General features: G+C 43.1%; 1 protein-coding gene across 2 annotated transcripts in view; it reads left to right on the top strand.

Moving 5' to 3' along the window:
• The first annotated feature begins 1,040 nt into the window (after positions 1–1,040).
• The window catches only part of prkd2 (protein kinase D2), a 33,334-nt gene continuing 20,328 nt past the window's right edge, over positions 1,041–14,046 (top strand). For both annotated transcript variants that reach the window (XM_018702078.2, XM_018702077.2), the window contains exon 1: positions 1,041–2,112. In XM_018702078.2, coding sequence (XP_018557594.1) covers positions 1,789–2,112 — 324 coding nt within the window. In that variant the 5' untranslated portion in view covers positions 1,041–1,788. The remainder of the gene's footprint in view (positions 2,113–14,046) is intronic.

Raw genomic sequence — 14,046 nt, 5'->3', positions numbered from 1 at the left:
AGTATGTGATATGTATGTTTTATACTGTATTTTGGTACATCTTGGCTGTAAATGTTGACATTTTTGTTTTGTCCTTACTGGAACATACCTCCATATGATCCTGCTGCACCTGATTGTTATGTTCATTTTACCTGTGGTCACATGTCCATTTCAATTATGAGATCAAATCTCCAGGTAAAATGGCAACAAAGCAGCCCTTTGGGTCCATCGCTTCTAAATCCAACTGGTGTAAACATTGCCCTCTTGTGGTGAAAAGTAGAATCCAGCAATCATTGTTTGCAGCTGTTGAGTTACTGAAGTCTCTTGTCCCATCACTATTACAACTGAGTGCAGCTGCCTGTGGTTAATTTGTTTTAATGAATTCATAACTGTGAGATTGCTTCACTGAGAGAATCATAATATAACAGCTGTGGGAAGAAGATTAGCTGAAGAGGATGAACTTAATGTGGTTAGTGAGTTTCAATATTACCATCTAGGGAGGTTTTCATGACCAAAGTCACTATTTTTATTTGCATGCTTTCTCTGTAAGACAAGATTAGTGGTGCAGTGGTCACAGTTGTGCTGTTGACTGTGGTAAACAAGCCTGATCTCAAAGTCTGTTGTAAATCCTGGTGTATGCAAAGCACTAGTACCTTGCCACAGAAGTATCCCATTTTACTGAAACCTTCTGTCAATTTTGCATGAAAACAACTCTAATGCAAAAGGTGTCTCAAGTTCAAAATAAGGCAGGAAATGCACTTTCACAGAGGGACAGAAAGAGGCTAAACCAGTGAGAAGAAAGATGAGGAAGAGATGGGAGGGTTTTGGAGTGTAGAGCTGCCCCCCCTCCCTCAGGCAATGTAAGAGGATCTTTGCTGGCCCTGACTCAGGGAGGGAGCAAACAAGATGAATAACCCCAAACCAAGGAAGGGAGTGAGAAAGAGGAAAGGGAGGAGGGGGAAGCCTTGGGAGTAGGGAGTGAAAGGGCGGGACTTTCTGAGAATCTATTGGTTTCATGTCGTGTCAGTCATTTCACTTCCTCCTTGGCTGTGGCAAGATCATAGAAGAGAGGGCAGGAGGGAGGGGGAGAGGGAGGTACCCTCAGACAGATCTCTCTCTCTCTCTCTCTGCTTTTTCACAAAAAACACTGAACTGGGGCTGAAACTGAAACAGGGCAAGACTCGTAAAAGGAGTGCAGTCTCTTGCTCTCCTTCTTTCTCACAGTTTCCTGTTTAAGGAGGCCATTTTGTAACTTAGCCGGGGGCAAGAGCACAACAAAGTTTGGCATTGTTTTTGTTTTTTCTCTCCCACGGCCGGGAGTTTCACAATCAACTTTGGACTTTCTCCTCTGCAGAGCAACTTCTTTCAGGACAAGGGAGGCGAAGGCGGGAAGAAGGTGGAGGAGGAAAAGCAGCAGGAGGGTGGGTTTCTCCCTCAGTGTACCTTTCTTTCAGGCGTCTCTCACACACACCGCTCATGCTTGTCATGCCTGGACAATAAAAGAAGTCTGACGACGAGAGAGTGCGGCAGAAGTGGCAGAAAGGAGGAAAAAAAACACTGCTTCCTGGATAAGGATTTCTTCCTTGATCCACTGGGAGGGGGGTGGACACAAGACACAGAGGAACCGGGACTCTCTGCTCAGTGTGTGTATGTGTGAGTGTGTCCATGTTTCAGTGTGTGTACCCCTCTCCCCTCCACTGAGACAGTTTGAATGAGTGTGGGTTTTCTGAGAACTCTAGACTGCACCTGGGCGTGTGTTTGCAAGTGTGTATGCTGAGAGCCTCAGGCGGCCAGCGGACAGGACTTTGAATGGCTAACGCTAGCCCTTGTATGCCCTCAGGGGCCATGGCCCAGGTCTTCTTTCCCCCTGGTGGCTCCTCGCCACCAGGCTCAACTGTGATGCAGCAGACCTCCATATCCATGCCCTCCATGCCCGCTCAGGGGAGTTTTCCTGTGATGGATCTGGCACTAGGGCAGGGTCCAGGTGGGGCCGTGATGCCCTCTCTGCCTCCCACCCCAGCGGGGGTGTCCTTCATCATCCAGATTGGCCTGACCAGAGAATCTGTCCTGATGCCCCAAACTGCTGACCTGGCCTACGTTAAACAAATCGCCTGCTCCATTGTCGACACCAAGGTAAGAATAGTGTGAGTGTAGGTGCTTGTGTGTGTAAACTGGGGAACTGGGCATATGCTGTCTCCAGGTGGAAAGCTGTTTATGTGCAAGGCCCCTCATGGCACACTTTCATATCTGTTTTAAAGCTGTTTCCCAGATGACCAGCTTAAGTTGCACACTCACTTTTCTCTTTCACTCTTTTAGTGTCTCCCACAAAAACCTTTGTTTACGCTCCACTCTTCAAATGAAAGGGTTTCAACATGCGTGCAGACAAAGTGTTTGAACTGAGAGCTGTGACAGCCTCTGAGGAAATGTACAAGATGTCACATTTTTGCTCAGCTCTAATTATAGCAATTAGCATTTCTCCCTCTCACAGTTGGGGGAGAACACTGAGTTCAATTAGGCTTTGTTATGCCACATCTAGCACAGCGGACTGGCTGAAAGATGTTTGATTGGGCTTAGAGATTCAGACCTGGCCACAGGCAATTTCTTCCAGCTGTTCACCCATAAGCAACACGTGCGCTACATATGAAACAACAGAGGAAATGCAGGTCAGGAATTCCAGTGCTTTACATGAAATTTTACTTTATTTCATTTAACCATGGTAAGAAAGAAAGCAAGCGTGTCTCAGCATGAAGTTAAACAGATTCACTTGTCGAGGAAAACCTTCACTTTCTTTTTCCTCGAGTTGTGAAGCCAGTTGTTGACTAGATGTGGTGTGATCAGCTTTTCAAATATAATGTATATGTTGAATGCTTTTCTCTGTCAGAAGTAAAAGTCCTCAATGCCCGTGACCTTACTGACTTTATGTCAAAAGTCCCTTTCACTTCTCCTCAACACAACTTCAGAGGTTTTGCATTTCATGCCAAAAGAACACATTAAGCCAAATTTAGTCCCTTTGCTGTACGCTTCATTGATTTTTTTCTTTTCTCTCGTTTTCAGCACTCACTTATCACTTTTAAGGTATATGTTTGTATTGCCCAGGATTTCAAAGGCCTTTAAAGGCCATAAAGAGGGCCTAGAACTGGGCCTATTTTAGTTTGGCTGTGCGAACATTCTAAATATGCCTCGGATTTCATTTCGAGTGCATCATATTGTTTTCGGACAAGTCTTCTACAGCTCATACTTTTGTTTTGTCTACAGTCACAATGTGTTGCTGTTTCCCCACAGCAGCATTACATTTTTGACTGCTCAGAATGTTACCTCTGTATTTAAAAAGTGGCATTTAGCATTTTAACTTAATCGGATAATGATCACAAGTGATTTTTAAATATTAGAATAATTTCCAAAAATGAACACTAGGATGGCGCTGGTTTCCAGCACAAACATCTGAGTAAAACACATATGAGAAAAATGGCTTCAAACTATTTTACCTTCTTTATTAAACTGAAAGATAAAATAAACATGTGCAGGGTTGGGTAGGGAGTAGAAGTAGTGACATCCTCTTTGTAATAGGAAGCTACGAGTGTTATGGGAAATATGGTCTTTATTTGAGAACTGCCAGCGCAAATTAATTTGGCTATATAAGGCCACCGAACTTACACAATGATGATTTTAGCCTATAAGCACATATAGTATAAAACACAGAAAATAACTTAATCCTACATTCAGGTGGTAGTTTGAGAAGGCCATGTGTTTTTATGTGCCAATTAGGCTGGCAGGTGATTAGATTAGCAGATTTCCACAGCCTGCTCAGAGCAGCTTTGTAAAACTCTTCACAACCGCAAATCTTCCAGGAAATACTGGTAGCTCTCTCCAACCAGCTTACCCACTCCACTAATCTGTTTTTGCGCACAACAGTGTTTGTTTTCTCCCTTCATGTGAGTGGTTCTCTGTCATGCACTTAAAAAATAAATGAATTCAGCAGTTCTGTGCATCTGATGCTGGATGGCCACAGCATATATATTTGATGCACTGTCCAGCGCTGAGGCTTGGATCAGTGACTGTACTGTGGCACACGTCCAACTGTGTTTCCATATGATGAGAACAGATATAGAACAAGTTAGATGTGTTGCTTTTCCCTCATCAAACTCTAAACAGCAACCTCATATCTCTGTCTGTTCAGTTCACTTGTGGCTTCATCGTTACTGTTCCTCTTTTTTGTGTTTTTTTTTTTTCTACAAACTAAAACTATACATCTCCAGTGTAATGTAGGATAGGTTGTCATTGAGAGTCTTGACACAGTCTTGACAGTTGGAGCCTTACAAAAAAACACTGCAAAATGTCCAGATAAAGATTAAGACAGACCTTTATCAGTCGAGCCCTGTGACTCTACAGCTCTTGCAGCTGCTTCACAGTGAAAACCTCCCACCTCAGAGCAGCCAATCACTTCCCTTGTTAAAAAAACCCTCTTGAGTTGCTTCATTGCTGTATAAATCAAGTGCACAGTTTCATATTTTTTTAGTATATTAAAATCACATGGGACCAGAGCACTGTTAATTTTTAAGAAATCATTCAGCAAGGAGACACTGCTGCCTGAGTGCTTTTTGTAGGTCAGCACAATTAACCTGCGAGGGCCAAGATGGAAAAATAGTGAAGCTCTAATCCATGACTAAGGACAGCATTTTGTGTGTCACCTGACCTTGACTTTAATACAATTACTGACGAGCAGGATGTACAAACCATATATGGCATTGGTCAGCTGGAGTATTTCGACTGAATTATAAAGCTCAGGATGATGCAGTGCTATGTGGGCAGTATTTTCTGAGTAACTGCAGCTTGTTGGTCAGCATAACCAAGGGTGGAATGATGGGAGAACTGCATTAGAAATAAAAAACTTTCTCCATTCTTGCACCATTCTCATGCATTTTCCCTCTGTTGTGTGTATGCGTGCATGGATTTCTGGCTAACTCCGCGCTAGTGGAGACATATTGCTGTCAGGAAGGGAGTCAGATGCAAGGCAGGAAGCAGATAGGTGGGAGTCAAGAAAAATAATGACAATCTTACACTGCAGTAAGGTCACACTTAGGATTAATAAACAACCTAGGCTGTATTACGACCGAGTATCATGGACATGATTCCTCTGTGCTTCTTACATGCTTCTACCATCTCGACTTAAGTTTTTCTCTATTGTTAGACAGGGAAAGGAATGTTGATTCCACAGCAGAATTTTAAATATACATTGGGTACCAGTTTGTGGTTCCTGCTTGACAGCATTTAATTTAGAAAACCTTGTCAGCATAGAAAAGGTCCAGAATGCTTTAAGAGATCCTGAATACGCAAGGATGAATTCTGGATATGTTGCATAGAACAACTGGAATATCAGATGAACAAAGAACATGTGTTATGGGTTGAATTATTTCAAAGGAAACAGAATGTTAAGGGGATAATTGATCATTTGAACGTAGATAAAGTGATTTAACCAATAAGCCACCGGTGTGTTTAAGCATTAACCTTGATAGTTTGAAGTTATTATTTGCCTTATTTGCATCTGGTTTGTCTCTTAGCAATTGATTAGGTCTATTGTAAAATAACTGCACCACAGATTACACACAGATTACAGTCTTTCTGCATAGAGCTTGCATGCTGTCCCTGGGCTTCCTTTGGGTGCTCTAGTTTGCAGTGACTGAGTCTCTGGCCCACCACTCCTAAATGATAATAATGGGTCAAACGCAGACTATGAATTTCCCCACAGGGATTAATTAAAGTAGTTTAGATGTGTTGTATCTTTTTTCTTTTGTTCAAAATTGATGCAATCCCTTGCAACATACAGTTCAGAGGTGTTTCTGTTGAGTGAGGTCCAGTGGGAAAAGGCAGTTGTGTGCAGAGCCATCCTGACTTTTACTGTTCACTTTTCAGAACCTGATCTTTTTCAAGCCTGGTTAGAACAGTCACACACACACACACCCACACACTTTCAGAAAACCCCCAAAATCCCCTTAACACAAAACTCCCTCCCTGCTCGGAGCTACAGCTTTAGGTAGAGGTTTGGACAATAGACAGCTTGTCCTGGATTGGACAACTGAGTGTGACATGAGTTGGACCGTGTGTACACGCATGAATGCCTACATTGGTGTGTTTAGAGGGGTAGTGAAGGCAGTTTTGGTACCCCGCACCCCCGCCCACGGTCATCTCTCCTATCCCAGAAAGGGTGAGTCACCGGCTCTGTTTATTCACAGGCTCCCTCCTTGTGTTCCATTGACACGTTTTTCCGTTCACTTCTCTGTAGAGGAGCACACTCTCTCCTGGCTTCAGCTTCCAAGCCCAAGTTAATGGCCATCCAACAGCTTCTTGTCTATTAGTCTCCTGAGCATTAACCCCAGTCTCACAAGTCAGAAATCCAAGTCCACTGTCAAGACACAAGCAGTATCTGGACTCCACACTTCCCACACCTTTCTAAAGCCTAGCTTGGCTCTGTACCTGGCAGTCGTGCTAGCCAAAATCCCATTTAGCTGGCCTGTCTCCACTTAGCCCACCCCCACCCCCTCCTCCCCCTGATGGAACAAGAACTAATAGTTTGGCCTGGAAACAGGGCCATGTCTCCAATCAACCATGATGCATTTCTGATGTATTCGCTCTTGTGTTGGATGGGCCTCACTGACCCCCTCTTTTTCCCTTTGTTATTATTTCCTTTCCTCACATTAGCTCCTTGTTCACCCCCATCTATAGTGTTCACTTTTTGTACCTGTTTTTTCAACCTTGGAATTTGTTTGTGGAAATTCTAACTTTGAGAATATGTGACTCCTCTCCTCTCCTCTGCAATGATGTCTGCTTCCTCTCACTGTCCTCAGGAGAACAACTTCCTGCTCTTCCTCATCTCATGCCTTTCCCTCCTCTGCAGATCCCGTACTTCCTCTCCTTATCCACTCATCTCCGGTTCCTCCTGCCTGCCTTATCGCCAACTTCCTCTCACCTCTCCTTTGCCTCCTCGCATCCCATCTCCTGTTCGTCCACTTCCCTCTCTTCTGCGCTCCTCCAACCTGCTGCCACTTCCTTTCCTGCCAGCGTCACCCTTTCTTTACATTGTCTAAACTCTTGAACACACTTAAAGTGAGTGAATAAATATGGGGAAATTCACACTCTAGCCTGGTCGAACAAGACGGGACGTATACTTTCTAGGAAGCAATGAGTCAACAATCCTATACTCCCACTTGTCAAGTGGTTACCTCAGCTAGAATGATTCATGCTTTCCAGTGGATATTAGACTAGTGACAAGATAAATTGAGGCACACAGGGAGCTGCAGAACAGCACAGTTAACATACTTCACGGTCAGGTCTGGCTTTGTATTCCAGCTACTTTTCCAAAAGGTGTGTCAACTGATCAGTTTCTGTTCTATCAACACCAGCAGCTTGTTGTGTTTCGTCATTAATGAGATGCACGACAATGTGGGTTGACATCAGTGGGTGTGTTGCAGAGTGTGTGCGGGTATGTCAGCGTGTGAACACAAGTGAGAACCTGTTGAGTCCCATCAGTGTCGGCTGTGGTCACATTACTGGATTGTTGAACACATCTGCAGACTAATCTGTGATGAGTTATGATACACATTCAACAAGCAGTGAGCTGTGTCGACTCCAGCAGTGGATACACAGGAGCACCCGGTGCTGAGCATTCGGTCTTTCATAAAAGATGTCAGGTCAGCGTGCTGGAAGAGGCCAGTTAGCCCTGTAACATTATCAACTTACGCCTAAAATTTGGTTTATTTCTGCATCTTGACAGAAGCTTTTTGATTAAACTGTTGTAAATACATAGAAATGAGGACAGAAGTTTATTTTTTGTTCTTTCAGTAGGTGGATAAAAACACAAAGAAATATTAGCATGCGCATGCACACGCACGCAGCTGTGACGGAGAGCCCCTGCCCTGGCCATTGTTTCCACCTCCGTTGTGGAAGGGGCTGTTTCTTTATCTCTCTCCCTGGAGAAGCAGTTTGGCCCTGGGAATGGGATCATACACACCACCTCCTGTTTACCTCACTCTCTTGCACATGTATTCTACACAAACGAACACACACACACACACATACACACATACTTACTGTACAGTACTTACTGTAAAGTAAGTACTGTGTACAGTTGAAGGCCCAATGTGAGAGACAGATTTGTATTGTCTGTATGAAAACACAGCAGTTCCGTGCTCAGCGTCGCTGCAGGTGAGGATGCTGACTTAATTTTGACCGACGGCTACACTTTGATCCACTGAACTGATCTAATGTCATGGGGGATATTGTCTCGCTGCTTGGATTATTAAAAAGCCTCCTGTATGTGTCAGAGCGACCAGGCAAATACATCTCGCTTATCAGCCCCAAACCTTTTGTTGGTCAATGAATAAATGCCAGTCAATTAGCAAGACACTGGCAGGTGGACGTGCAAGTGAAAGAACAAACCACACCTTTATCAGGTCGCATGATATTTGAAGACTGAGTGAAGATAACACAGCCTCTGACCAACCAAAGCTGATTTAACCTATCACTCCAAACTTTGCACCGAACCTATAATTATTTTATCTGATAAAACACTACTTCTGTAAAGGAAATTGTGGTTATTTTCAAGAGGGTAGATCCACTGCAACATGTATCAGTTCTGCTTCCCAAACATCTCTCTCTCTCTCAGCGCGTGTGTGTGTGTGTGTGTGTGTGTGTGTCTCTTTCTCTCCCTTGATTTGCATGGTAGCGGAACAGCTTTGCATGACTGACTGTGCCTGGTGTCTCCTGGCTGCTGGTGGTGTGCGACAGGGGAGCTTAGTCTGTGCAAGGACATTTGATTATTCAAAGCACACGCTGCTGCTGCTGCCCCGGGGTCCAGTGACAGGATGTTTATCGGGGGAGAGAAAGAGAGGTGGGATGATAGATGGAGATCTGAAGTGTTTGAATCTTGAGCCGTGGCTGAGACTGTGGCCCTGAAAGAACATAAAGGGATAGGATACAGTGCACCAAAAGATCAAATCTGTTGCACTGCTTTGCGCATTAGAGGATAATTCCAGTTTATTGTTGCCATGGACAGATTACTGCACAGATCCAGGGGCCCGAAGGGGTCAGGGAGCTGTCGACATTTCTTGTTTGGAAGGCAGTCAAATGACTATAAGGACACGAAAACCAACCAAACCAAACTACCTGAAAGATATTCAAAGCAAATACAATGAGACACAAAATGGCCCTAAAGAGACAGAAAATGATAACAAAGAAATGTAAAACTACCAAAGAAGACACAAAACTACCACAGAGACACAGAAAATAACCAAAACAAGGGGGCAGCTGTGCTCAGGGCCCCTTTGTCTTGGAGTCCATTCATGATTGTTGTTGGATCTGATGTTTATCGATTTGGTCATTTTTATCGGTTATAATATAAAACTTACTCATCAGCTTGGTTTCTGAAATCTAGGAATATTAGAAGAACCCTGATGCAGTAAGACAGGAACAGTCAGATGATTACATGAATTTTAATGAAATCTGCTTTCTCCCAAACTTACTTGGAAGATAAAGAGAAAAATTATTACCCAAACTGACCACCCACTGCCTTTGGCTTTGACCCACTGTACTCACTGTAGTTGTGAGAATGTAAATTGTTCCTGTACTCTGTGAGATGATTGTGGACATTTTGGGTGAACTCACTTTCAATTTTACCAGCAAGGCAGCCTATCTGATCACCTGAAAGCTTGTGGCCCCTGTCCCATCTGACTTCAATATTTTTGTAGAGCGCAGTGTTTTCACAGCCAGTAGAAATGATGTCCAAAACGAGACCCAAGTTCTAATTAAGTGGAATTATCCTTTACGGCCAAACAGATTCTTGCTTCACGTGCCCATTTCAGCCTCTCAGACCCCTGCATTCCTTCTCTTGTTCTTAGCAAAGGAGACCTTATGATACTAATCCAGCGATTAGCATCAATGAAAATGGTTTTGTGCCGTAATCCAATTGAGAACCACAGAGCAGAGCTGAGCGGGACTTGGCGACATGTAGCCATGTGGCGAGCTCGTACCAGCCGGCTAGAGAGAATTTCTTGTTATGTCACAGAAAGGCAAGTATTTAAGCATGCACAACCTTACAGAAAAATGGGGAGAGCTACGTCGCTACAGGGCATGAAAGTATTTGCTGTTGTAATATCAAGTGTTAGACTGTGTGTTAGAGAGGGTGCTCTTGTGAAGAGAGCAGACAATGGGGTCAGTGTGAGGGTTGACAGGGTGTGTTAGGTTGGTCTGGGGCACAAGTGCAGTGTGTGTGTTTAGTGTGGCCCAGACATGTCGTGAGGTGCGTGCACACACACACGTGTGTGTGTGTGTGTGTGTGTGTGTGTGTGTCTGCATGCAGGGGATGTTCAGTCATGAGGGGAAATGGGCAAAACTGCAGTCTTACCTCAGTAGATAAACACATGACATCAATATTGAAGGCTGCTCAGTGGAAGAGCCAAGTGGAAAAATAATGTGTGGCCATCGGTTAGGCCTTTGAGTATAACAGAAGTGCACACTTATCTATGTTACTTTATTTTATTCTGAAAATTACATAAGTGATCATATAAGTAAATCAAGCAACACGTATGATAACCACTTTGATAAAACAACAGAATGATCATAGGAAACTGAATTATATTATCATGCAGATGTGGTTGCAGTTACTGACAACATGCTGGCTTCTGCACGTCTGTATTCAAATAATATTTGTGCAGAGCAAAACAGATTTAAGAAATCATCACAGTTAAGTAGATTTTTAGCCAGAACCTGGGTTTGTTAAGAGTTGAAGCAATTTCAGCTCACAATGTAACCACAGCTTTGTCATATACATGGAGTTCAGCATGTAGCCTCCACTGTTTTGTCCCTCCCTCTCTTTAAATTTGGATCTAAAGCCATGCCACTCATAGGAGAAAGGAGAGAAGTGAAACAGGGAAGAAACAGCATGTGGAGAGAAGAGGGACAGGCAGAAAGGAGGAGGGGATGACTCAGAGCACAGTTATGTGTCTATTGTGGCCCTCGGCGTGCGGCTTTATGTGTTTGTGTGTTCATAACACTTAGCACATGGAGAATGTGCAAACACTCTTCCTGGTGTGTGTGAGTATGGTTTTTCTTTATGGTCACTCTGGAAAACTCCTCCAGGTCAACTGATAGCCAGAGAAATAGTAGCTTTGATAGTTACAAATAGGGGTGGAGAGAGAACAGAGGATCAGAGAGGTATCCACTGTTGTTTTGAGTCCATCTTAAGTCCATTAAAGTTTGTAAAACAAAATAACCTTACCTCAGGATACTGAAGCACCTGTGTTTATTGTAGGAATTTCTCAGATTATATCATTATAACTTATTTTATTTGTTTATTGTTTGTTTATTGTTTTTGCCATTCCATTTGTTCTGACTCATTGTAGGGACTTTTTCTGATGTCAGCAGAGGCATATGTTTCAAGAGTGACTGGATTGTCACAGTGTAGTTCATGAGCAGTCATGCAGTTAGTTATAATGTCCTGCTTTCCTCATATTTCAACGCGCATGTCGGTTACGTGGAAACAATTTATTAACTGAGCTACAGTCAAGAGACCAGTCAAGAGAGTCTATGTTTCGTTTACGACCCCGTCACAAAGAAATCTCACCTCTTTAACTGTCATAGAAGGGTTCATTGTTTCAATACGTTTCCCTCTGCCTGTTATGTGCATGATGTTACTATTTAAAAACACAAAAATCAGGATGGACGATTTTCTGCTTTATCTTGGTGGTAAAGTTGTAAAACTGATAAAGAGAACACGTAATGGAGGAGGATGATGGAAATTATGACGATGAGGGACCAGCTTTCGCTTCTTCTTCTTTTATATCCTGTATTGTAGGTACACCATGACTTACTGTATTTCTCTACCAGCAAAACCCCACACAGAAGACAACACAAATTAACCATGTAAATAATATACAGTGCGTGCCACTGCATTTAAAGGAGTGATAAAATTCTTAGAGGAGTTAGAGGTACAGTCTTCTGATTTTGTTGATATTTGGATAGAAACATACATAATATTGTTTCAGGAACTGTGCATTTAGCAGCGATGCTTCAGTTTTTCCAAACATGAGTAAACAGTGTCTGCTCAAACTTCCACTGACTCTTGACTGCATACAGTATCTCAGCATGCTAGGGTTACAGTGCTGCAAACATACCAGTGATTCTGAAACCTTGTTATGACAAAACACGCTAAAAATTTGGCTTCATCTCGCTTTAATTTCAGAATTAAATTGTTGTTTTACATAAATGTTTTTTAACCTAATGCAACAAAATGATTGAATAGACAGTCTTGCTGTTGAACTTGTCTGATTTTGTTGCTCATTTTGTTTCCATTCATCTTTATTTTCTCCTTTACCAATCACTCAGAGTTGCCTTCTCCTCTCATACGAAGGCCTGTTTTGTGTTTCCCCATCTTGTTGTGAATCAGTGAGTTGTTTGTTGCGCACAGAATGGACTGAATCCAAGGCTCCTATCGTCTTACCTGCCCAGAACCAAGCCAAGGAAAGACAGAGAGGAGGAGGATGGTGGAGGGTTGATGGAGACAGGAGCTGCTACCCAACAAAGGCTGGTTCAGAACAGCAGTGCGTGTCTCCTTTATCCCCAGACCCCTCTCTCATGCCTGGTCACGGCTCTCATATTACCTCCTCCTTCTCCTTGATGCTTGGAGCAGAATGAGATGCTTTGTCCCTGCGCTTCTGCTTGAGACTAAGCTTTTTCCACTTACTGACTACACACACGCACAGACACACACACACACACATTTATTGAACCACTGTACATGGGTTCTTTGCATCTGTCTTTTCTGTGAACTTTGCCCAATTCCGCCAACTTGCACTTGGTTTCTCTCTGTCTTTTTGCTGTCGTGCACTCTGAACTCCCTGTCAAATGTGCGTGCAGTCATGTATACATTTGTCTTTGCTTGACCTCCACGCTGTCTTTGACCAGTTCTTTTTATGCATGCTGGACTCAAAGGTTGCTTGTGGTGTCGCATTTACCACGTGATTGCTTCAATATAGTGGGTGCACGTGTGTATATGTGTGTCGATTAAATCCAGGCTGTTCACATTTCTTTGCGTCACGCTTGTGTGCTGCATGCATGGACTAGCATCCATGAGCACACAAGCATGCATACTTAGTAGGTATGCATGGGTGCTGTACTTTTTTTTTTTTTGCACTTTGTTTATATATATATGTGTGTGTGTGTGTTTGAAACCAGGATTTACATTCCTCCCTTCAGTCTCTCTGGTTTAAACAGTTATTTCTGGTATGTAGAAACTAGCAGGTCAGGACTGCAAACCTGATTATGTCTCTGCTCTCCACAATGACACACACACACACGCACACACAGAACAGAAAACATGAGTCAGGGGAAAACTAAAAGGCAAAGTATACAGTAGTCTTACCTATTATGAGCAAGGGACTATTACACCAGCCAAATGCAACATGCAAAAACAAGTCCAGGTGCCCTTGATTCAACTCTTCTTGGATAACCATGACCTGGATGAATCTGCTTCTGGAAGAGTCGCAGACCAGCTTGCTATCTGCGCTCTACTGTCACTGGTGAATTTTTGCTGTTTTCGGCTTGGTATGGCATTTTGCAGGACTCCCAAAATGCACGACCCTTTTTATTGGTTGAAAATTGAAAAAATTGAATTGAATCGATTGAAAATTAATGCAATAAATGGGCATTTTGCCAATCAGCAATAACTGGTTACCATAAGGGCAGAAAGACGCAAAAACAAATTCACAGCAACAATGTCTGATGTACTATGGGCATATCAGATTCTTATGGCTAGTGTGTCTAAGCATCCACTGAAACAAAGAAATGCTGTCCTCCCACAGGACTCTGCGGTTTTTGTTTGTAGGGCAATGTAGGGTGTTTGCAAGGTAATTTCTCGTGGTTTCTTTGACCATTTTTCAAAACTTAGTTTCTCTGCCATTTTGTGCTGCAATGGTAGCAAGCAACGTGTATAGAATATAACATCCTTGGTTTCTATATGAGATGAGTCATTAGGCTTTAACCATTCAAGAGTGACTGACAGCTGCATGGAGCTGCATT

The sequence above is a fragment of the Lates calcarifer genome, linkage group LG21 (genome assembly GCF_001640805.2).
Source record: "Lates calcarifer isolate ASB-BC8 linkage group LG21, TLL_Latcal_v3, whole genome shotgun sequence".
NCBI lineage: Eukaryota > Metazoa > Chordata > Actinopteri > Centropomidae > Lates > Lates calcarifer.
The sequence above is the reverse complement of the archived record's forward strand: the minus strand, read 5'-3'. Positions and strand labels throughout refer to the sequence as shown.